The sequence below is a fragment of the Homarus americanus genome, unplaced genomic scaffold (genome assembly GCF_018991925.1).
Source record: "Homarus americanus isolate GMGI-L3 unplaced genomic scaffold, GMGI_Hamer_2.0 scaffold34286, whole genome shotgun sequence".
NCBI lineage: Eukaryota > Metazoa > Arthropoda > Malacostraca > Decapoda > Nephropidae > Homarus > Homarus americanus.
The window spans coordinates 187,645-213,428 of NW_024725567.1; the positions used below are offsets into that span (position 1 = coordinate 187,645).

The 25,784-nt window shown below is 43.6% G+C and overlaps 1 protein-coding gene across 1 annotated transcript in view; it reads left to right on the top strand.

Moving 5' to 3' along the window:
• Positions 1 to 25,784, top strand: part of LOC121865242 (T-box transcription factor TBX20-like) — a 113,504-nt gene that overhangs the window by 58,955 nt on the left and 28,765 nt on the right. Inside the window, 2 exon segments of the mRNA XM_042364591.1 lie at positions 22,796 to 22,897; positions 23,824 to 23,995. Coding sequence (XP_042220525.1) covers positions 22,796 to 22,897; positions 23,824 to 23,995 — 274 coding nt within the window.

A 25,784-nucleotide genomic window follows, 5' to 3' on the forward strand; every position in this document is an offset into this window, starting at 1 on the left:
ATATACAGTAAATGCTATCGGAACAGTATACAGAATATAGGAAAAATTCTCATGGTAATTGGAATAGAATGTCCCGATTTCAAATGATTATACAACAAAATCGGGACATTCTTTCTCGATGGCCCGTATATGAAGTAAAACACACACACACACACACACACACACACACACACACACGTATCAATTGGTATTTAATGGAGGTGTTACACTATAGAACACGGTATTTTAATCAATTATCTTTAGTAATTATTATGTACAGGTAAACACAGACAGGTAAGAGTCAAGAAGGTATTGATAATTACTAAACTGTCGGAAAAGAAAACGATAAGAAACAAATATCACTGTTTACGTCAGTTTGGAGGCAGTTCCTAATAAAGAGGTTGTAGGGGGGGTTAGGGGTCATTTATACCATGAAATGATAAGTATGTCTAATGACGCTATTGATCGATCTTCTTTTTTTTTTCTAGTTCTATAATGCATTTTGATCTCTTTTCTACGTGTTCAAAAGGTTCAAAATCGTCGAGGTGAGATTTTGGTGTTTAAAGACATTTTTTTTTTTTACATAACTCAGTGTTTATTCTTTCATTTCTCTTCCCCGTGGTTACACTCGGGAGTTTTAAAGGCACCGATAACCATGTTCTCATTTTAGGGTGTGTGGGATATTGGTGTTAATGATGGTGATCAGGTAAGGTTCAATTTGCCTTACCTGAGATACCTGGGACACCGTCATTGCTGCCTCCGCTGTTTTCAATTTTCAGGTTTATAATTTGAGAGTCATAAGGAACAATGTGTTATGTTCTCAGACGACCAAATTGATACTAATTACACCTGTTCCGAAGGGCTATTTTCAAATTACGGCGTGTTAGGATATTTCATCTTATAATTACCCCCACAGCGTCCACTACCTTTACCAAATTACATATCGTTTCATAATAGCAAAGGGAAATATTTAGCTAATATACACTAACGCCCTCGGAGGTGTTGGATAACGACCCTAATGAAAGGTGTGATAAGGGATTATTTCATGTGACAGTAGCGGGTGAGAGTGTCCTATGCGCCAGGGAGTGTTCGTTCTCTAGCTCGCTCACTCGCTGGGGTTACGATCACAGAGGATGAAAATCACAACACCACCTTCCAGCTAACACGAAGAACAGCTTGTCAGGTGTGTGAGGGGCCGGCCACAGGTTCTTTACGAGAGGCTATTGATCGTAATGACGGCGGCAGTGATGGTGGTGGTTCAGCAACTCTACATCTCGCTGCGGTGGTGGCGGTGGTGGTGGTGGCGGTGGTACTCAAACAACACCAACACACCTCCTCTTTGTCCCCCCCCTCCTCCTCCTTCCTCTCTCCCTTCCGTGGCCAGGCAGCTCGTGTGCATGTTGTGTTTAATTACAGCTCGCTGGCGGGTGTTTGCCTGTGTCTTGAGTGCCGTGAATGTTTGCCGTCTCCATTTTTCTGCGGTGTGTGTGTGTGTGTGTGTGTGTGTGTGTGTGTGTGTGATTTGCTGGTGGTCTTATTTCTGTTTCGATACACTTGTGGAAATGTTTCACGCTGAATATATTTCAACTACAGTTTCTATAAGATTTTTTCTTAGTGGAAAGACAATAGTCACCTGTTAGATAAATTTACTTTACATAGTTTCAGGTGACCATTACGGCGGTTAAACTTCAAATGGTATAAGTTGGGTTGTCTAATCTTCAGGTGATTCTATTGTGCTTTTACCTGACTCGAGTATAGATATAAAATAGATACAGTATTTAAGTAAAAGAAACAACAAAGCTTTCGTGAGCATATAGTGTGAGAGAGAGAGAGAGAGAGAGAGAGAGAGAGAGAGAGAGAGAGCAGGGTAGCGCCCCGTCTCTCGAGGATGTGACAGAGCAGGCGGCGGCACTTCGCAGTATGCCGCCGAGGTGCGTAAAAAGTGTCAACTGGGGTGATGGAAGACAGTGTGGGGAAGGAGCCGCGTCGCCCCGAGCTCCCGAGTATCTAATTAGACCCGACGGTGCTTGTTTGGGTCGGTTGGTCTCCGTCTTCTAAGATTTTATTATCGTCTGAGAAGATTTCCAGATGATTTCACAGCTAAAATATGTCTGTTCTTTCTTCGTCTCACCAGGGGGGGAAGATTTCACCTTTTCTTACACACTCAGTTTAGTCTTCATAACTTTCGGCACTTTGGTTTAGGATGGTCTCGGTATTCACATCTTTCGGCTCGCTGAACTGGGCTGATTTAAGCTTCTCTTTGAACCTTCTTCAGGAGACTTCATTATGCAGATCCGCGTCGATGCATAAGTCGTGGGTAATTATTTTTGGCGAAAGAAGGAGTACTCACTGATGACAAAGACACAGGCAGGGTGACAAGGTAGTAATGTAGTGTAGCTATTCACCACCCTGGTTGGCGCCGAGCCCTGGCACCTCTGGTTCCTGCTGAGTGCTGCCAAACTACCAACAAACGAAAACCAGCGCACCAGTTACTTCAAAGGCTTCACCACCAATCTATCTTTGAAAGCCATATTTTTATTCGCTACATTCACGTTGAAGATGCTGAAGACGTAAAGATGAATATGGTAATTATATTTATATATGCTTTAAATATGGGTAAAAATACCAGGAGGTGAGTTTGTGGCGGGCGTGGAGAAGCAAGAAGAGTGTGAGCGCCTGTGTGAGCATGCCAGAGGAGGGGTGAAAACGGTGGCCACGTTATTTTTCTCCAACTTGTCTGTCGACGCGCTACTTGAAGGTCCCCCCCGCGCCATCTTGATGAGCATTTATTTTGTTCCTCACCATTTTAACTCCCTCACCCCAAACTTTACACCATTCTCATCTTTTGGTAATGTTTAAGTGTAATATATACTGTAATATTTGACAATGTGTTAGAAGGAAATTATAAAAGGAATGTGGAAATTTAGCATAAAGAAGAAGAGAGACAGGAGCGGAAGCCTCGCGTCTCGGGTCCCCTGTGCCAACATACCACCAACTTGAGAGTCGGAGGGTGAGGAAAGACGGCCGATTTCGACGGGTCCTTGGTGCTCCTCGAGTATTTATTAAAGAAGATAAATGTCCGGGGGTTATTTCTGTGTGTGGGAGTATTTATGGCGGTGTCGTCAGTGTGAGGTGCGAGATGTCATCAAGGATCTGGCGCGGGTTGACACAATCATATTCTCTGCCGCCATCATCACCAGCCCTTGAAGGCACCCGGCGCCCACCTCTGTCTCTCTTCTCGCTTATGTGGAATTTAAATTGTCACTTTGTTGTTAAGTGTGTGTGTATATATATATTAGGAGGTCGTTGGGCGTTGTTTCATGAGACATTCTGAAAGCAGTAGACATTTCTTTCGCTCATTTTTTTTTCTCTTCCATTTCTTTCTATCCAAACATTTTACCCTTCCATCTCCACTTTTTTTTATCAAGACTTATCAATATCTTTTACGGTTCTCTATTGTTTTTCTTTTTGTGTCTATTAATCTTTCAATACGTTTGAGAATTTTGTTGGCAATATTGAACACCGTCTTAATTTAACCCATCCACTTAGCCATCAAACAACGCAACACAACACAACACAACATAACACAATCCAACGCAACGCAACCCAACACAACACAACACAACACAACACAACATAACACAATCCAACACAACACAACATAACACAATCCAACGCAACGCAACACAACCCAACGCAACGCAACCCAACACACCTCCGTCTAGCCAACACAATCACCACCCCATACATCTCCACCCATCACGCTTCACCACCCTACTTGTCTTATAACATACCGCTACTATACTATCAGCACCCCACCCACCCCGCCCACCCACACCCCGCCCACCCACACCCCGCCCACCCACTACCTCATCCCACATCACCACACACTCATCCTTCACACACACATAACTGTCTCACCTACACACCTTGACCACCCCACACACACACCCCCCCACCACACACACCCACTACCCCCCAATACACCCACTCCCTCCCCCTACATCAGCACACACTCCCTCACCCAAACCACCTCTCCTCGTAACCTATATAAACTACTCAGCCGTCGTTCGCCAGGCCAATGATCCAAGACTTGTGTCATCAAATAGAGTCATGTCACGGTGGGTGTATCATGACGAATACTAGTTGTCACAGTGCCAATGGAGGGAGAGGGCGCCCCCCTCTTGCTCCCCTCCCTCCCCCCCCACCTCGCCACCCTCGACAGCAGCAAGTGGGGCGAGGTGGCAAATGCAACTAATGAGCCACAAAGCAGATGGGCGGATGTCAAGTGTCCTGTTGGCACGCCCACCCTGTGTGTGTGTGTGTGTGTGTGTGTGTGTGTGTGTGTGTGTGTGTGTGAGAAATTACATATATTGATGAAACTTTCCATTTACCTCATATTCATAACAAGTCATTATTACTATTATTTATTGTTAGTCATTATTATTATTATCACTGTATAAGATTTCGTAAACTAAATACTTTACTCTCTTGTTAACTCTTCACTCGAGTTATTTAAAACCTTTACGAGTCTTTTATTTATTTATTTTTTTACAACTATTTACGATTTACAAAAGCCACCACGACTAAACCACCTCATTTACCTTCTTTATTATAACCTGTTTGTTGTTGTGATTATAACCCGTGTGTTGTTGAGATTAGTGGGCACTCATCGCCCGGGTGTTGGGGTGTGACATCACAACACTTACACCGTGTACTCCCTTCACCTTCACTATGCTGGCTTCTACTGATATGCTAATGAGGGTCATTTGCATATCTCCTGCAATAAGTAACTGTGTTAATTTTTACCCGAACGACCACTTGGAGATTAAGTTTCATTTACTGTTGTCTTAGTATGTGGGCAAGGTGATTCAAGGTTACTACACACACACATACACGAGAGAGACAGTCTCTCTTGTTGCCTAGGCCAACCATATTCCCAACTGCCAAGCTATCTGGAGTCAACCAACCAACCAACCAGTCAGTCAACCAGTCAGTCAACCAATCAGTCAATCAAACCACTCACTTTACCAATCACCCAACAAATCCAACCAGTCAACCAACTCACCCAGTCAACCAACCACCCAGTCAAACAGTCAATCAAACCACTCACTTTACCAATCACCCAACAAATCCAACCAGTCAACCAACTCAACCAGTCAACCAACTCAACCAGTCCACCAACTCACCCAGTCAACCAACCACCCAGTCAATCAGTCAATCAACCCCTCACTCAACAAACCCAACCAGTCAGCCAATCAGTCAGTCAGTCAGAGAGCGTGTGGTGGGTCTGATGGGCAGCAGGTGATTACCACAGTGGTCGACCCAACACCTTTCATCCACGACTCACAATATATATTTTACTCTTTATTTACGGCCAGGTATATCAACACACACACCTGCCTATTATCTATACTATCTGCCTTCTTGATAATAGCTGCAGGGGAGAGAGAGAGAGAGAGAGAGAGAGAAAATTTCTTGACGTATTCACAAGTTTCGAACCAAAAGCTGTTGGGTCGTCATCAAAGTTTGTGTGTGTGTGTGTGTGTGTGTGTGTGTGTGTGTGTGTATCGTCAAGTCCTTCAGCTGTTAGGTTCATTTTGTTCTGTGTGAATAATAGTTGTTGTTTATTTTTAACTTTGTTGTATTGATTGTGTGTAATAGTTGTTGATTGTGTGTAATAGTTGTTGATTGTGTGTAATAGTTGTTGATTGTGTGTAATAGTTGTTGATTGTGTGTAATAGTTGTTGATTGTGTGTAATAGTTGTTGATTGTGTGTAATAGTTGTTGATTGTGTGTAATAGTTGTTGATTGTGTGTAATAGTTGTTGATTGTGTGTAATAGTTGTTGATTGTGTGTAATAGTTGTTGATTTAATATTGTCGTAATAGTTGTTTTTGTTTAAAGTTGTTGATTTGATTGTGGTGCTCCAGTGTCTTCGGTTCTTGATGAATATTAGTTTAAACACAAGAAAACAACTTACAAAAAATAACAAACAATATGTCTCAGTTAATAGTTAAATTCAATTACATTTTGAAATTGACAGTGAATCTCATAGGTTAGGTTAGGTTAGGTTATGTAAGTTAGGTTAGGTTATGTAAGTTAGGTTAGGTTAGGTTAGGTAAGATTATGTAAGGTAAGTTAAGTTAGGTTAGGTTAGGTTAGGTTAGGTTAGGTTAGGTTAGGTCCAAATTGGAGTTAATTAGATTGGAGTACGTTGATTAGTGGATTGGATTATGTAAGGTAAGTTAAGTTAGGTTAGGTTAGGTTTGGTTAGGTTAGGTTAGGTTATACTGGCATTAAGGTGTTTCTTCCTCAGGTGAAAAAATACAATCTTAGAGGAGCTTGACTAACCCTCACCTCGTACCACTAATGCACCACTATGGAATCTTACTACGGACGTCTTGACAAATTAACCCTAGAATCCGTTGATCTTCATGGAGTCTAAATTATACACTTCCTCTGTACCTGGTGACGTGTGAGAGCCTACCTAAACTGCAGCCTCATACCATCAGGAACACAAATATGGAATCAGAATTGCGCTGAGACTCGATACAGCAGCGAGGTATAAGGTGATTGTTCTCTCCCAGGTATGAGATAAAAGATAAATTAGACTCGAGAGACAAGAATCAGAGAATATGTTTGTACCATGACGTATGATGGGTGGAGGAGGAGGAGGAACAGGGGAATGAGGAGAAGAGAGGGAGGAGAAGGAGGAGGAACAGGGGAATGAGGAGAAGAGAGGGAGGAGGAAGAGGGGAATGAGGAGAAGAGAGGGAGGAGGAGAAGGAGGAACAGGGGAATGAGGAGAAGAGAGGGAGGAGGAGAAGAAGGAACAGGGGAATGAGGAGAAGAGAGGGAGGAGGAGGAGAAGGAGGAACAGGGGAATGAGGAGAAGGAGAAAGAAGAAGAAACAAGAAGAAGAAGAAGAAGAAGAAGAACTCTCACAACACACCTGTATATAGCTTCCCAACTCTGTATATCATTAAATAATTTCGCCTATCTACCACCAGGTATATCTTACACACACCTTTAATCACCATCTCACTCACTCACCTGCTCCAGCCTGCACCACAGACATAACCCAATCATTTTAATTCAATTCTTCTCCGCTTCCAAACGTTATGATTATCCACGAATGTAGAAATTGTTTAAGCAAGAAGGAGCAATAAATCAAGAAATACTAATATGAAAAAAATAAAAATAAATAATTGCAATTTTAGATGATTTAGTCTAATGTGAAGTTTGAGTTTAATGAAGTTTGATATTATATTAGAGAGGGAACTAGAGACTCGCCTTGTGGTTTGTTATCGATGCTTGGGGAGGGGAGGAGAGAGGGAGGGGGTAAAAAGGGGGGGGGGTAGGTGATATTTAGCCTTATCTGTTTATGTATATTTGCCTGACTGACTGACTGGTTGGATTGTGTTTGTTTCTTTGTTTTCTGTGTGTTTGTATGTATGTTTTGTGTCTATGTTTTTCTTCGTGTTTTATTTACCTCTCTCTCTCTCTCTCTCTCTCTCTCTCTCTCTCTCTCTCTCTCTCTCTCTCTCTCTCTCTCTCTCTCTCTTCTCTCTCTTTTTTTCTTCCTTCTCTGTATCTCACTGTGCATCACCCCGCGATTTGTTTTCATGTCTCATCGTCTGGTGGGCGTCGGGAGGCCATGTTGAGTGTTTTTTTGTGTGTGTATGTGTGTGTGTGTGTGTGTGTGTGTGTGTTTCAACCGTCTCTTTAGTTTTGTCAGACTTTTTGTATTGATTATTTTTTGTATCTAATGTGTGTTTACTCTCTCTCTCTCTCTCTCTCTCTCTCTCTCTCAGCCTCTCTGTTACACCTACTCCTCTCTCTCTCTCTCTCTCTCTCTCTCTCTCTCTCTCTCTCTCTCTCTCTCTCTCTCCCTCTCCCTCTCTTATCGGGTTATCAGGGTCTAGGTGGGTGTTCCCTCATTCATCACGCTCTCTCACTCTGGCTGTCCCACGCTTCTTTAATTATGGTACGCTACTGTGGGCCCTCCCTCCCTCCCTCCCTCCCTCCCTCCCACCCCATTCCTCTCTCTCCCACCCCACTCCCTCTCTCTTCCATCACTTCCCTTTCACTTTCTCTCCTTCTGTACCATTTTGTCCACCACATTTCCTCCTTTCCCTCCCTCCATCTTTCTTCTATCTTTCTCACTTTCTCTCCCTTCATTCCATCCTCTCTCTCTCTCTCTCTCTCTTCTTCTACTTCTTCCCTTCCATTTGTCTTCCTCTTCCTCCTCCTCGACATCTACAGAGACCGGAAGCAGATGTTACTGATGGTCCTCTTCTCCTCCTTCTCCTCCTCCTTCCTTCTTTCTCCTCCGTCGTGTTCTTATCCTTCTTTTCTCTCCTTATTTTATTTTACTCTCTCTCTCTCTCTCTCTCTCTCTCTCTCTCTCTCTCTCTCTCTCTCCTTCAAACTACCCTTCCAACTACCTTCCTTTCCCACCACCTATCCTCCCCCTATCTTTCACCCTTCCATCTACCCTCCTTCCCACTCAGCCACCACCCCTCCCCTCCCCACTCACCCCCCCTCCCATCCCCCCTCCTAATGAATCATTCTCGGTAATTACAAACCAAACCTCCCCCCCCAGGTTCTTTACGTGAGCTACGGTACGGGGAAGGCTGGAAGCAAGGAGGGTTAGAAAGGAGCTGTGAGGAAGGAGAGGGGGTGAGGGAGAAGATGGGAGAGGGGAGAGGTGTAAGGGTGAGGGAGAAGGTGGAAGGAGAGTACCAGGGAATGACATGGAAGGAAGGAAGGAATGAAAGAAGATTTTAATTAGGAACCAACGATGAGACATACATACAGACAACCACCACCGCCAGGGAGCGCCAGTGTGGGCAGAAACAATTGCCAGGGCAGGAAGAAGAAGAAGAACAAGCGATGCGTTCGTCTGGCGTAGGTTTTTGTAAGAGTTGTCATTGAATTGTAATTTAGAGAGGGATCGCCTGGCACAATTTGACTGCTCGTGCTGGCGAAGGTTTTGTGGGTCGGGATTTACACGCCGACAGAGACAGGCAGCGACGAGACGGTGAGACAGATGATGTGACAGAAGGAGGGACGGGGAGGGGGAGGGAGGAAGGTGGTTATTTATGGGAGAGGTGTGTGAAGAGGCAGAGAGAGAGAGAGAGCACACATACGAAGGACACAGAAACAGCGCGTTGGTCACGGAAATACTGAGAGAGAAAGAGCGAGAGAGAGAGACAGCGTGACGGAGAACAGTGATTCATTCTGTGAAGTGTCAGCCGTCAGTACGTTGTGCTTGGGTGTCAGGACCTGTCAGCCGCCGCCACCACCAACAACGGTGGCGGCTGTCACTGCTGCCAACACTAACCCTTGCTGTTTTCAATGCTGACAACACTAACCCTTGCTGCTGTCACTACTGCCAACACTACCCTCTTGCTGTTGTCAATGCTGCTGACACTGCTGCCAACATTACTACTTGTTGTTGTCAATGCTGCCAGTACTACCCCCTTTCTGCTGTCACTGTTTCCAACACTACCACGACTCTGCTACCAGCACTACCACCACCCATTGCTTCCAACACTGCCACTGTTGTCACCGATGGAAGAACTAACTATTAATAACCATCCTCTGATATTACTTGTACTACCAACACTATCTACCACCACCACCAGCTGCTACTAACATTACCACGTTCACAACCACCCTCACCCCCACCACCACTCACCACCACCACCACCACTCACCACCACCCCACCCTCACCACCACACCACCACTCACCACCAGACTGACACCATGTTACACCGCCATAAAGAACGTCACTTAGCACTTGAGTGACAACATCCAAACACTCCCTAGGGCTTCTCGTCTCCTCCAACATATAATAAGTTAATTAAAAACAAAAAAAAGACAATAATAATAATTTAAAGAATAGTAAAGAAAAGTTCATTTAAAAGTGAATTATAATTAAACTAAAAATAAAGGTAAATAATAACAGGTAACATTTGGACTAAAGTAATGGATAATAAATAAAATATCTGAAGTTTATATAGAGGAAAATTTTTCAGAAGATTATGTGGAAAAATGTATGGATGTTTCTCAGTGATGTGATAAAAATACCCAGAACAATATTACTGGTTAGGTTAGGTTAGGTTAGGTTAGGTTAGGTATTTCTAGTCAACAAGAACCGACCTCTGTCATCATCCATCAACCTTCATTAAAACCGTAACATAATCTTTGTAATTTATTCCTTAATTACAGTCATAGTACAGTTATGAGATGTTAGTGAGATATTTTTAAGAGTAGATAATCAACTCTCTCTCCCCTCCACCACCCCCTCCCCTCTCCTCTCCCTCCTCCCCCTCCCTCTCTCTCCCCTCCACCCCCTCCTCTCTCACCCCTCCCTCCCCCCCCTCCCCTCTCTCTCTCCCCTCCTCCCCCTCCTCCCCTCACCTCACCCCACCACCCCCTCCCCTCTCTCTCCCTCCTCCCCTCCCTCTCTCTCCCTCCCACCCACCTCCTCCCTCTCTCACCCCTACCTCCCCTCCTCCTCCCTCACCCCCCTCTCCTCCCTCTACCCCTCTCCTCCCTTCCACCCCACCAGCCCCTCCTCTCCCTCCCCCACCCTCCCCTGCCCCACCCCCTCTCACCCCACCACCCTCCTCACCCCCACCCCCCCTCCCTCTCACCCCTCCTCCCCCCTCCCATCAGTAATTCTTATAGTAGTGAAATTAAACTTGAAACATTTGCCTTTTACCCCCAATTACCTGACAGTCATGTATGATGAATGATTACAGTTATAAAGCTAATAACTACTGCCTAATGACGGACATATATTTTCACGGGAAGGAGGAGCTCAGCTTACCGTGTTGGTCGATAAAATAGAATGAAAAGATGGCAATATAATCAGACATCAAGTACCCCCCCCCTACCTCCTTTACCTCCGCGGGGCAGCTACCAGGAGGAGATGGATGACAAGCAAAACCCCTCTTGATATTATTGTCATCCGCCATCCACATAAATTGTATTTTTTTTTAATATTTTATAATCAAATTTATCAACTTTACTTCATTATTATTGTATGTGTGTGTGTGTGTGTGTGTGTGTGTGTGTATGTATGTGTGTGTGTATGTGTGTGTGTGTGTGTGTGGGTATGTGTGTGTGTGTGCATTTGTGGCTATATGTGTGTGTGTGTGGGTGTGTGTGTGTGTGTGTGTGTGTATGTGTGTGTGTGTGTGTGTATGTGTGTGTGTGTGTGGGTGTATGTGTGTGTTAGTACTACGGAGAATATTTTCTTATATTTTTTATTTACAGTTTATGTTATTGTTTTTCTCTTCCTGTTTTTTATCATCTCTTTCTTATTCTTATTTCTCTTAACCGGTTTTTTTATTCTTTATTATGTTCTAGTTTACTCTTCCTTTACGATGCACCTCTTCACCTCCTTACTTTCTTATCTTCTTTTCTATCTCTCTTTCTTTATCTTCTTCTTCCTCTCCCACCACAACCTTCATGTTATTTGTGGCTCTCCAGTGTGAGGAGGAGGAGGTAGAGGAGAAGGGAGAGGAGGAAGAGAAGGGAAAGGAGGAGAAAAACACAAGGAGGAAAGAGAAGCAGGAAAGGGGAGGAAAAGGAGGGGAAGAAGAAGAAGATGGAAGAGGTATTTATAGAAAACGAGACATTCTTCCAAGGGTCCGCTGGTGCTGAAAGACACAGAGGACTAACTATTCTATTTCTCTTTACTCATTTAAAACAAAAAATACAAAATTAAGTTTGATTTGTCGTACATGTAAATAATATTCTTATTTACCTAACCCATTCTACCACTGAGCTGTCCTAAGTTACGTTCACGTGTAAATCAGTTGAGAAAAGTAATGGGTAAATTATTTTTCATGTGTACAGTTTGTGTGTGTGTGTGTGTGTGTGTGTCGTCTCTTTCTGTGGCACGGATGCATAGCTGTGTCGGCGTTATCCTTCGCTTTGTCAGCTATGTTACGCCACATTTCCATTATCTGATGAAGCTACGCACTTGGCCGGGCTAATGAGAGGATTGTTCTCATAAATAAAATCCGTGTCAGACATAAATTTAACAAGATATTACTGCCACTACCCCGGACACACTACCTGCTGTTACTTCTCTCTCCCACCTGAATATATTATCATCCAAATGGCAAATGATGACTCAAGTTAACTCCTCACCCTGGCGAATAACCAAACACACAACCATGGCTACAATAAACCACCTCCTCCAAACTACCGGTAATTGATCTTCCTCAGTAGCTTCATCCAACGGCTGATATCTGGCAACTTTACCGAGTCAATGTTACCAAGACGTCCCATCATTCGCTTAATATATAACCAATACCAACATTATAAACTTAGGTAATTTTACTATAATAAATACGATAATATATAATAAAATCAATAAAATGTAAATGCTTATAAAAATTCTTAAATATAAATAAATATAATAAAAATTTCGGCGTTGAACATTCGCGGTTGCCCATGTTCGCTGGCAGGGGTGAGCGCTGGCAGGGGTGAGCGCTGGCTGGCTTCGCTGTAGGTCTGACAAGTCTCATTAGAGGAGCGACAAGAATTTGGACACCTCACCGCAGATACCAGATCAGATAACCTCGGGGGCAGAGCTGGTGGGCGCTGCTGCCGCGTCTCACAGCTGTCGTGGTGTTGGCGAAGAAGGCGTAGATGCCACGTGCTTCGGGGCGAGATTTGTCGATGATTGGACACGGGAGTCTGAGTGTTGTGTTGTCAAGAAAGATGGTGATATGTTAATAACCTGTTGCTCTAGATTGGCAATTTGTGGAAGAAAATTAATACCCAATTCTCTGTCTCTTAGTGAGTTAAAGTTTATTAATTAGTAAGTGTTGATTATGTACAAACGTTGATTAGTTGTCAGAGTAATAATATTTTATTTGGAAGTCACTTTATCAATCAAATAGTTAAGCCAAAGAAAAAATGTCCACGTAATACAAGTTAAAGAAACAACATGACGGGATAAAGTGTCAGAGATGAATTTAGAATACAAGAACAACCTCAGCTGTTTCCTCATAACAATACAGACAGCGCCTTAAGCCCTGCCTGCCCGGGTAAGACTTTGGCAGCCCGACACAACACAGGTAGCTAAACAAGACTTCCAAAAACCATGTAGTCAATAAACTTTAACGTCTCCTTATCAGCGGCGGAGCGTTAAAGATCACGGTCCAGAATACTTTAGTGCGCCTCACAAAGCTGATGTTACACACGTAGCTTGCTAGTTCGTTAGCCTCGCTGGCGATTCGGTAATTAGCTTAATTCGATAGTGATCTGGGAGAGAACTTGACTTACGTGAACCCCATCAGCGGAGGAAGGTTTTACACACACACACACACACACACACACACACACACACACACACACACACACACACACACACCGTCTACATGTACGTATGTATGTTTCCACGCACATGAGCTACACCAGATGCGCGGACACACACAAAGGAAAGCAGCTCCACGGGTGTATACTATAGTTAAAGGGTTGATTATGCCACACATTGCTCTCGTCTGTTCGGAGTTTACCTTTTTTTGTGTTGTGCCTCAGAGAGCGTTTTAATTAATGAGGTCCATGACAGTTATCGGGCGAGGGAGGGAGGCCCAGCCGCCTACCGCACCAGCGTTAACGTCAAGACGGAAGACCAATTTGCCAGCAGTTTAAAAGTTCCCGATCCCGGTGAGCGACGTTTAGGAGCGGCGGCGAGGTACTGGCCACAGCTCTGCCCCCAGTTGTGCCCGGATCCTTCACCCGCGGAATAATGCCTTGTCTTTATGGAGGCGTCTCACACACTTAGCGGGGTGAGGGAGGGAGGAGACGGACAGAGTGAGGGAGGGAAGGAGGGAAGGAGGAGACGGGCAGAGTGAGAGAAAGATGAACGAGAGAAGAACAGAGTGGGAGAAAAATAAACGGGAGAAGGAAGGAGAGAGGGAGAAGAGGAAAGGAGAAGGAGGGAAGGATGAAGGAAGGGGCCAGTCTCTCCCGCGTTTTATAATATACAACCAACACTTCTGCTGTCTTCTTTATGAGTACTTAGCGTCACTTAAGACCTCACACCTTCCAGACAGTCATCTCCCCGTAGGCTAATGGACACTTACCGCTTGGTTTGGGTAGACAGTGAATGCTTGGGAGGCTGTCTACTGTGTTACCTGCAGGCGATCAGTACTGCCCCAGGTAAGATTTTTTTTTCATCTTCTAAAACACAATTAGAGCTCAAGGCGGTGTTCTGTTGACTGGGTTAGGTTAAGACAGTTTAGATTAGGTTAGATCAGTTAAAGTCAGGTCATAATTAGCATAGTGAACTTCTCGTGAACTTTTTGCTGTTATTGTTATTGTTTTTGTACTCACGGAAATTCTCTTCATAATACTACAGCTCTTATGACATAAACCATTCCTGCGGTGATTGTTTCTTCTTTAAGAGTGAAATACGCTGAAGAACACTCAATCTAAAGTGATAACTTCTCCTCAACCCGTGTTTACGGTGTTCCGACAATACCTTGGATTGGTCAATTATCTAGCGAGGGTCAGGAGAGAGAGAGAGAGAGAGAGAGAGAGAGAGAGAGAGAGAGAGAGAGAGAGAGAGAGAGAGAGAGTTGAGAGAAAATCGAATCAGATTGAGGGAGAGAGAGAGAGTGAGACAAAAGAGAGACGGAAGAAAGGAGAGAGACGAAAAGATATGAGAAAGAGAGAGAAAGAGAACAAGACTAAGATAGACAGAGACAGAGATTGAAAGAAAGAGAGAGAGAGAGAGAACAGCACTCACAGGTTGACAATAGGTAGCGTGGGGTATAGAGTTGACCTCCACAACTCACAACCAGTTCAGTTCTCATAAGTCTTGGGATACAACGTATTACTTAAAACGCCAGAGACCAAACTATTACAAAACGTTACCAACCACTGTAACGACATAATACAAGCTCACTTAAGTCAGGACAATAGGGCGTGTAATACTGTAACATACCACCACCCGCCATAGCACCCACCCCACCCTCTCCACACCCCTCTCCCCCCCACTCACTGTCACAAAGAGGGAGCAAGTCTGTCATTAAGGTGATGAATTACCTACCCTACCACCTCCTCCTCCTCCTCCTCCTCCTTCCTCTCTTCTTTCTTCTCTTCCTTCTTCTCTTCTCAACGTATACCACTCACCCCCGGCCCTCTCCCCACCCACCCACTCACCCACCCACTCATCCTAGTATTATGTTTATATTAATTACAAGTGGATGTATGGATATTTGTCTTCCTAATTCCATGTTGCCACTAGGAAAGAATTTGACTCTGGTTATATAGGCAAAGGTTCACTAAACTGTACTGTACCACGTCTATAGTATCTCCTGAAGAACCCCCCTCACCTCCCCCCCCCTAGCTTATATCACGTAAAGATTAACCACCTTAATGTTATTTGGGAAGGTGAGGTTAGGTTAGTTGCTTTTTTTTTTAATCTATAGGTGAAATAAATTGGGGTGGTGATTCTTTAGGTGATCCCACGTACCACTTTGAGAACCCAGCACCACCACCACCACACCACCACACACCACCTCACCACACACACCACTACCACCATCACCACACACCACCACCACCACCACTCACACACCTCTTCCACCACCACCACTCACACCACTACTTCACACTGCCACCACCACTACCACTTCCACCACCACACCACTACCACCATCACCACCATTGACTACTATCACACTACACTTTCACTACCACTACTCACTGCACCACCACTACCAAACAAACTTCAAGGAAATACACTGATTGCTTTTGACACCTTTAATAATATATATATACATTTTTTTTTTGCTGTTACTGTTGTCCTCTTCGCCACTGATCGGGTTGTTAGCTGCTTGGGCGTTCGGTCGGTCACGTCTCTGTTACGCACTGTTGGCAAGTACTGGGCATGCACTGGCTCCTGAATGTACCTGTACCTGTTCTAGTGTTGGTCAAGTCTGGTCTTGAAGGAGCTCACACTCGGTGCGTGTAAGTCAATAAATTTCCCTTCGTTGCGTGACAGTGCATTACTGTACAGTGTCTCGTGTTCCGCGGTCGAGGGAGGGCAGGGGAGGAGGGGGCTCTTTAGCGCCTCATGTGGTCAGACATTCACACTATGGATTAGTTCATACTGACGCCAAGTACACAGTGTGGTGGTCGGGTGTGAGGGGCGGGTGTGGTGGTCGGGTGTGATGGTCGGGTGTGAGGGGCGGGGTGATGGTCGGGTGTGATGGTCGGGTGCAGGCGGTGTGGTGGTCAGTGTGAGGGCGGGTGTGGTGGTCGGGTGTGAGGTGTGAGGGGAGGGGAGGGCAGATGGTTTTGGTGAGGGTGGGGAGGGTGTGGTGTAGATAATGGTGATGGTCGGGTGATGGTTGGTGATGGTTTGGGTGTGAGGGTGGGTGTGATGTATGGGTGATGGTCGGGTGTGAGGGGCGGCTAAGACCTCGTCGTGTCTTCTTGCTTAATACATTATAACTTAACCTTTGTCTTAAGTGACTCATAAAACTTCTCTTGTATGTCGTTCTGAATAGGAATGTGGCATGACTCTGTATAATGTATTGTAATAACACACACTTTATTATTACATGTATGTATACTCTACACGATGAATGTGGGTGTTTTCCGTGTATGTGTGTCAATAGATAGATAAGAGAGATAGATATACAAACAGATAGATGCACTATATATGTGTGTGTGTGTGTGTGTGTGTGTGTGGACAGGTAGGTAATTCTGTATCTATCACCTCATTATCATCATCATGTCAAATAACACCAACACACATAAATGCTGAGAACATAATCATGGTCATTGTCACCACATGTCTGTTACGACACCACATATATTCATACATCCATACATACATACATAGATACATACATACATACATACAGTGCACACACGTCCACTCCCCTCACCCACCTAAACTCACTTACTAATCTCCTTCGAGTTTTCCCTCACAAATATATAGGTTCTTCCAGTACAGCCGTAAACTAAAATGAGTATTTTTTTCAGCCATTATCGTCAAAATTAATCGGGGAAGGGAGTCCATTAAATAACAAGAGGATAAGAAGGACTAACACACGTACATAACCACACTTCATGTCTCTCGGATACTAAGAGGAATATCACTAAAACTAAATAGAACGGGAGATGGTGAACATGTTGGCCAGGAACCAGTCAAGGGGTGTGGGAGCGTGACCACTGGATGGGAAGACGGTATTAAACAGCGGAATTAGAGGCGACATCAGTGGCCAGTCATCAGCTACATCAACGTTTAAGAGATGGCTATACAGAACCCTTCAAGGTGTCATTCATATTCGCCCTTAAAGTCACCAGGGTGTTAAGGTGATAATAGCCAAACCAAGATGGTGTTGTATGCGTCTCCCCGCCGTCTTAGACCACCCCGACGTCTTGATAAGTTCAACTGCTTATGCAAGATCTTATTCCTCGTTTCTTTTTCATTTGAGCGAGTAGTGGGCGTTGCTGTGTCCTCCTCTAACCATAGGGGAGGAGGCGTTACAGCTTTACACATCACTAAGGCTGAGGAGACATTGACGGCCCATCTCTAGCTCTAGTGAGAAAAGCACAACTCTCAAGGTTCAAGGAGGAAGCGGTTAGCAGAGAGGTGACCATTACTGAGTGATGATGATGATGATGATGATGATGATGATGATGATGATTATTGTTATCATAAGTAGAAGTATTCCTGTTATTGTTATTATTGTTTTTGTTTTTAATCTCCACTAATACCTCATTAACAGATAAACACCAACACTAACCGAACACACCCACACACCTCACACCACGTAGTAGTTAACAAGGCAGCTGAAGCAATCACCTGAGCACCTAAGCGGCGGGGACACATTAGGTGGTTGTTAATAAAGTCTCAGGACGAAGCTTCATTGAGTCGTGGGCGGAAGTTGTGTTTTTTCTCTCGGTTTTTTTTTATTTTATTTTTTTTTTTACATTTTTTTGTCAGTGATCCTTTGTTGAGTCAGCACGCTTCTCCTCCTCCTTCTTCTCCTACTTCTCCTCTTCCTCTTCCTATCTCCCAGTTCCTCCATCATCTCCTCTTCTGTCCATAAATTACTCCATCTCTTTCTCCTTCTTTTCACTTAACCGGACTTTATCCTCTCACTCAGACTGTATCCTCTCTTAACCGGACTTTACTCTTAACCGGATTTAATTACATCTTAACCAAACTTTATTCTCGCTAAACCGGACTTTCCTCTTAACCGGAATTATCTCCAAACCGGACATTGTTTGTTTTTCCCATTCGGTTTCTTTACGATTGTCTTGTCACATGTTTGAAAAAAAAATGGTTTTATCCTCTTTACCTCTGAACGGGTCTCAAACACGTCCGGTATAGAGAGAATTAAATGCAGGTGGAGACATTCTTATTGACTGGGGAACAATATATTTATTCTTCCAAGACATTTTTTAATTAATTTCCTGTTTCCTTCTGTATTTCAATTTCTGTGCATTTTCTTTAGGCTAAGTCATTTCCTCCTCCTTCCCTCACCTCTCCTTATCTCCCTTCCTTCTTCTCCCTCGCTCTTAACTCCTTCACCACTATGCTTCCTCCTTCCCTCACCTCCCCATCACCCCCACCCTTTCCACCTTCCTTTATCTTAGTCTCCCTTAGTTCCTTTACTCCAATTACCCTTCTTCTCCTTCTTCCACTTATTCTATCCCCTTCATTGTATATAACCATTTCCTTTATCCCACCTTCGACCCTTTCTTCACACTTTTACTCTCTCCCTTCCCCCTTAGATATACCATTACTCCCTTTCCCTTAGCATTTACCCTTTTACGGCCTCCTCCCAACACATCCACCCTTATCCATGCCTCTCATACTTCTCCCCTTCCTTCCTCCGCTTCTCCCTCCTCTCTCTCTCTCCTCCCCTCTCTCCCTCCTCTCCCCCCCCCCTTCTCCCTAGCGCGAGTTGAGTACTTCACGGTGGTGATGGCTCGGGGGGTGGAAGGCCTCAGATAGTCTTTCCCTGCGGCCACAAAACACTGTTAACGAGAAGAACGCCATGATGGTGTGTGTGCTAATATTTGTCCAAGCTCATAATAATTTGTTATCTTTACGTTCTTCTGATTGAGAGTATGTGGCAGCGATGTGGTGGTGGTGGTTGTTGTTTCGGTGGTCAGACCAGGGGGTGGAGGGGTGAAATCCGCGTGAATTAATATATGCTTATTCCTCCCCTAAAAAGTAAAATATGCAAATTCTTGTCTTTAGTTATTTCAAATTATGTTTTTTTTTTGTATTCGTGTTTTTGTTTTCTGATTTTTTTCTTGTGTGGTTTTTTTTTGGGGGGGGTGATGGTGGTGATGGGGTCAAAATTTATTTATTAAACTTTAAACAATTGAATGTATGTATTATTGTCATTAAAGCTAGATCATTAAACATTTAAAGAGACAAACATCAATGTAATAAAATGTTAAGTATGTGTTTAGTATCACGCCTCAACAACTAAAAGTTTTATTTTATTTTTTTTAAGCACTTAGTAAACACAATAAAATAGACAACAAAATAATTAAAAACAAATTGAATTGTTTTTTCCCGAGTGATAGTTCTGAGACGTCTATTATATTATTTACCAAGTGTTAAAAATCCTCTTCTGTAGGGACTTAAGACCGAAACAATTAAAAGACCCCAAAAAACCCGTAATATTATCAACAAATTTCATATCCTCTTGAGTTAATAATCTCTCATGTATTTACTGTAGCAACTAAGACCTTAAGTGAACGATCCTTAATGAACCTGACAGCTGAGGCACCGCATAGAAGAACAACAACAATAACAGTGTCAAGGTGAAATAACACGAATAACAACTTGACGTCAAAACATGAATGAGGGAAAACAAATATGGGGGTGTGAGAGAGACTGACTGGACGACTAACACCTCAGCGAACCACAACACGAAGAAGAAGAAGAAGAAGAAGAAGGAGGAGAAGAAGAAGGAGAAGAAGAAGGAGAAGAAGTAGTAGTATGTACCGAGATACTCAACCTTGAATCCCTTCACCAAAAACCAACATAAGAACTCTTTAAGAGAGAGAAAGAGATAACGAGAGAAAGAGAGAGAGAGAGAGAGAGATTCCCCCATGTGTCTGTTGGCAGGTGATAGCTTAGTTCACATCCGCTCCGCCCGACTGGAGGAATTCCGCCTAGATGCCGCCAGAGTGTAAATGATCCTCAGTGATGGCGGGAAGGAGGAGGTGGAGAAGAAGGAAGAGGGGGAGGGTGTTAAGACGAGAGTTCAGTTCGTAGTTACGGCTACCAATACGAACAACTACGCTAGCAGTGATTGAGGAGGATGACAGCCCCTTAGTGATGGGATGAAGACGACAGCCCCGGCCACCAGCCTCCTCTAGTTGGGGACCAGACAAAGAAAATTGATTTTCCGGCGGCAACAACTTCGTGTGTTTAGCGATTACGTGGAATTTTTTTGTTGTTCACCCTCGCTGAGATTCTCTGAGAGTGTGTGTGTGTGTGTGTGTGTGTGTCTCTTTCCCTAGCTGAGGAGAGACCACAAGACCACCTTCAGGACCAGTCATTAATACAGATGCATTACTTATATTACCTAATGAGACAGAGACCAAAAAAAAAATACCTACAATTTTCTATGACTTTCAAGATATACAAAAGAGTTAAGTTAATCTCAGCTTAAAACTCCCTTATACACCTTCCAACACCCCAAAAAAATCAATCCTCCACCCTCCCCTCCGCTCACGGTTGACTAACGAGATTAACCATTGAAAAAGTGGACTGAGATGAGCAGTAGCGAGAGACAATGAACTTACCCAATGACAAGAAATCTCCCACCGCCTTCACTAAAACCAACACACACACACACAATTAACCTCGCTAGTTCCATTTTTTCTCCTTCATTCTCTTCTCTTCTTCCTTTCTCATTTTTATTCGATATTTTTTTTAATTACCTAAAGGCTTCCATCCCCCCCGCCCGCCCACCAAGCTTATTTCACCTAAAGAGTAACCATCTGAACGCTTCATTGGGGGTTAGGTTAGGTTAGGTTACCGTTAGATTAGATTAGGTTAGGTTAGGTTAGCGTTAGATTTGGTTAGATTAGATTAGATTAGGTTAGGTTAGGTTAGGTTAGCGTTATGGTAGTTAAATTGAAGGTGTAATAAACCTAAGGTGGGAGCGAATCTTCAGGTGATCTCACTTTTTCCACCTTCTTGTTGGCGAGCTGTTTGGTGTGGCGAGCGAGCTTTTTGGTTTGGCGAGAGATGTGTCTGGTGTGGCGAGTGAGGTGTCTGGTGTGGCGAGCGAGCTGTTTGGTGTGGCGAGAGATGTGTCTGGTGTGGCGAGCGAGGTGTCTGGTGTGGCGAGCGAGGTGTCTGGTGTGGCGAGCGAGGCGTCTGGTGTGGCGAGCGAGGCTTTCTTCACCATCATCGTTGAGAACACCGGAGTTCCGCTCGGAGGGCCAATTTGCATACAGCGGCTGCCCGACGCCTGTGGGCTTTAACACGCTGCTCGATTTTCTACGGATCCTTGGGTAGTTTTTTAAGGGAGTAGGGAATAGGGGAGTAGATGAGTCGGGGAGTAAGTAGGGAATAGGGGGAGGAGGTATGGTAGTCAGATTGGAAGCGTGTGTGTGCGTGCGTGTGTGTGTGTGTCTGTGTGTGTCTTTCTGTCTGTCTATAAGAGCTAGTAAAGGCTTTAGTAAATTCTTCTTGACATTAGAACATCATTTAACACATGACTTACTAAATACTACTGATTAAACGTGTAAGATAAATGACCACAGGTGTTTGGAGGCTGCCGCAGGTGTTCAAGTCTAATCGATCGTTCATGTAGTTTATGTCAGATCAATTTCCGTCGTTCTTTTTACATTACGTTCGATTATTTTTCAAAATATTCATTCGACTGAAGTTTGATCAATTTTCAATCGTTTATTATTTGATATGTGATCACTTTACATCATCCTTTCTGTCTTCATTCAGTGTGACCACCAATCTTCTATCCTTTATTTACTCCATTGTCTATCCTTCCTTCAACCATCACTCACTCAGATCAAGTTCTATCCATCACTCTGATCAATTTCAATCAATTCTCTAACCTCAAGTCTGATGATCCATTTCCGTCACTTCCCTTGCCACTGTTCCATCAATCTCAATCACTATTTTAGCCTCACCCAATACCCATCAATCCTCTGAGACTATCTGGCTCTCATGTAACCTCCCTCATCATCTCTTACAATGAGTTTTTATCCATTTTTTTTATCCACTTCCTCATTTTTTCATAGTTTACCCTCGTGAGATTCGGGAATGTGTACAGGGGAAACTTAACTGTTCCCTAATTGGTAACCATTTATGTAATTAGAAATATAAATAATGAAAAAGATGAATAAGTAAATGGTTAAATAAAACAAGTATATGTACGATAATTAATGATTTAGTAATTAAACAGTACGGTAAAAAAATTATCTTTTAACGGGGAGAAATTTATATTGATCAAATGGAATGATTGTTTACATTGGCTTTATACATTGATTATATACCAGCGCTGTTATTTGTACCTTTGTTTGTTTATATGCAGTCTATTAATAATGTTTTATCATATGCCTACACGATTTTGTGTTTGAGTGAATAAGGATTTTTCATAACCCTACCGAGACAACATCAGTCACAATGTTCATTTTCAAATTCGTTGATAATTTTTTGGTGTGTGTACATACTGAACCAATTTCAACTTGATAAAAATCCATGTATATATCTATAAAAATCTAGTATATAATGTATCTTTTTCTCTCTTTCTTGCAGGCGTATGTTCCCCACAGTCAGGGCGTCCTTCACGGGACTTAAGTCTGAGCATAGATACGCGGTGCTCCTCGACATTGTTCCCGTCGATAACAAACGCTACAGGTGGGTCCTCCCCTCGCCCACTTTCCTCACTGTTTACTTCCCTGCCAAGTTCCCTCTCTCTTTACCCTCCCTCACTGTTTAGCTCCCTGCTTCTTCCTTTCCTTCCTTACTGCTTACCTCCCTATCTCTTCTCTCCCTTGTCCCCCCCCCCCCATGGCCAAACAGTTTTATTTATAGTGTCTTAAACGTGTTAGTAAAGGCCAGGGTGAATACTCGTAACTGCGGGTGTGAGAACGCATCTAATTGACTTGCTTACAGTAGAGCTTAAGTCCAGAATAAGATCAAGATTTAACTTTTGAGGATTAAATTCTCATAAAACCAACTTTGAGGAATGTAAATTAACATATTTTATCTATGTTAATCCCGACCAACATGTTAGTCCTTGATGATTCTTACGTCATTTGTTTTCCTCCTGTAAATGTTCGAGAATTCTGGACCATTTGTGTTACTGAGAAAAAGTTATTAAAGACATTTGTTGATTTTTTTTGTATTTACGTGAAAACCTGAAACATTTTACATAGTATATATTAGGAAATTAATCTTATAGAAACTTTCTTTATGAAGTAATGTTTACTATTCACGGTGCTTTGTTCATGTCTTGTTTTAACGCCACTAATGTTGATACAGTAGCACTTACATGCATCATCATAGGCACACGCACACACACACACACACACACACACACACACACAAACACACGCACACACGCACACACACACACACACACTTCAAAAAGAATCTTTACGGAGGGGTCCAATGAATTTAAGAATGAACACTGCGACTCCTGTTGTCTAGGTAGGGTTGTCAAAAACCTTCGTCCGGTGTGTCATTGTCTAACAGAAAACCGTAAAGATGTTTTTTGGAGCGTGTGTTTATACTATTAATTACTGTCACATATTCATTAACTAATATGGTAATGATCACAGATACGCGTACCATCGGTCGTCATGGCTGGTGGCAGGTAAGGCTGACCCACCACCACCTTACCGCCTCTACGCCCACCCCGACTGTCCTTACTCCGGCGACCAACTCAAGAAGCAGATCGTGTCTTTTGAGAAGGTCAAACTCACCAACAACGAGATGGACAAACATGGCCAGGTGAGTGGAGAGACAGTGAACGTTTGAGTGTGTAACTTGTGTTGTGGTAGTGTGAATATGATCTTGGTATGATATGATTACAGGAATTTGTACGTATATGTTACATTATTTAAAACAGTGATATATCAACGTCAAGTCATTATTGTCGTGAAATATCTCATTCGTAATAGTATTCCAAGTTCGTACTGTATGTTTATCATCATCTTATAGCCTTTAGTTAACCTTTCCTTAATATATCAATGGTGGCTGTACCTCTCTATCTCTCAACGCATCTCTCTTTTTTTCTGTCTAGAGACCCACACGAGGGAGACAGCACTAAAGTCTCTCTCTTAGTATTAGCAACAACTCTTTCTAATAAATGATCTATGTTCCTCTCTCTACATCTCTCCTCCATAGAGACAAACAAAAGAGACTGTATTTATCTCTCGGTTTCTTCATGTCAATAATTTTGTTCCTTTTAAAGTTATTTCTCTCTCTATCTCGTCATCTGTCTCTCTATCTCTCCTTCATAAAGACAAACACCTGGAAGAAATTATTATTATCTCTCTTGACGACGACGAACTAGCTGCCGAAGTGTCAACAGGAAACCTCACTAATTAAAGCCACCTTCCTGAGGGGTGTGCCGTCAGCGCCAGGCCCCAGACGCCCCTTATGAACCGTACCCGGAACATTGAGGCCATATTTCATCCCCCAGAATTAGACGTATGGGAGACGGAGGTACGAATTCGATGCTCAACCCTGTGACCTTCTATACACCGTGACGCTTGTAGTGCCTGAGGGAGGGAGGAATAAGGGAGGGATTAAAGGGAGGGAAGGAAACGGGAATATGGGAGGTATAAAGGGAGGGAAGGAGTAAGGGAAAGACGTAGGCAGGGATAAGGGAAGAAACGAAGGGGGAATATTGGAGTAAGAAGAGGAAAAGAAAAAGGATGTAGTTGTTTTGATAAAGGAAGGAAAGAGGAGAGAGGAAGGAAGGAAGGAAGGTGACGTAGGGTGAAAATTACTTACAGATCTTAAGAGAATTTATATCATTCCGGGATTCTCAAAGAAACTCGGAAGATAAAGATTTTTGTTCCCTCCTCTTGTAATGGTAAAGTTTCCGGGTGATATTGACACCATTTTGACTATGAATATTTTGGCGTCTTAGCTAAAGTGTAGCAGTTAGATGTATCGTCACGTCTTCAGTCTAGGGAGGAAATATTGACGTTAAAACCTGGTGAGTCTCCGGGTCGCCCACCTCACTCAATCAGTCACTCTTGCCTTACAACATTCCTGTCGATTACACAGCCCCGAGCCGCAACACGACCCATCCACACGTCCACGCCACGAGACACGTCATCCCCACGTCGTCCCAACACGCCCCCCCTCCCCCCCCAACCCACACCTGCCCACCCACCCATCTACCTACACTCTCCACGGCCACCCAAGCCCACCACGCCACGATTCACGTCACTCCAGGCCACCCTACCCTGAGTACTGGCCCATGACGACCTCTTCGTGACCCGAGGTGCCCAGAGCGGATGCCACACAACTTGTTCACGGGATCCCCACTTCCAGGAACTGTTATAGATCGTGATGATTACAACACGACGTCATACTACTGATCATAACACACAACACGCCGTCGTACTGATAACTATAACACACAACACGACGTCGTACTGCAGATCATAACACACAACACGACGTGGCACTACAGATCATAACACACAACACGACGTGGCACTACAGATCAAAACAACAACACAAACTGCCACGTAAGCTCAATCGTGCAATACCTTCCGCCAAA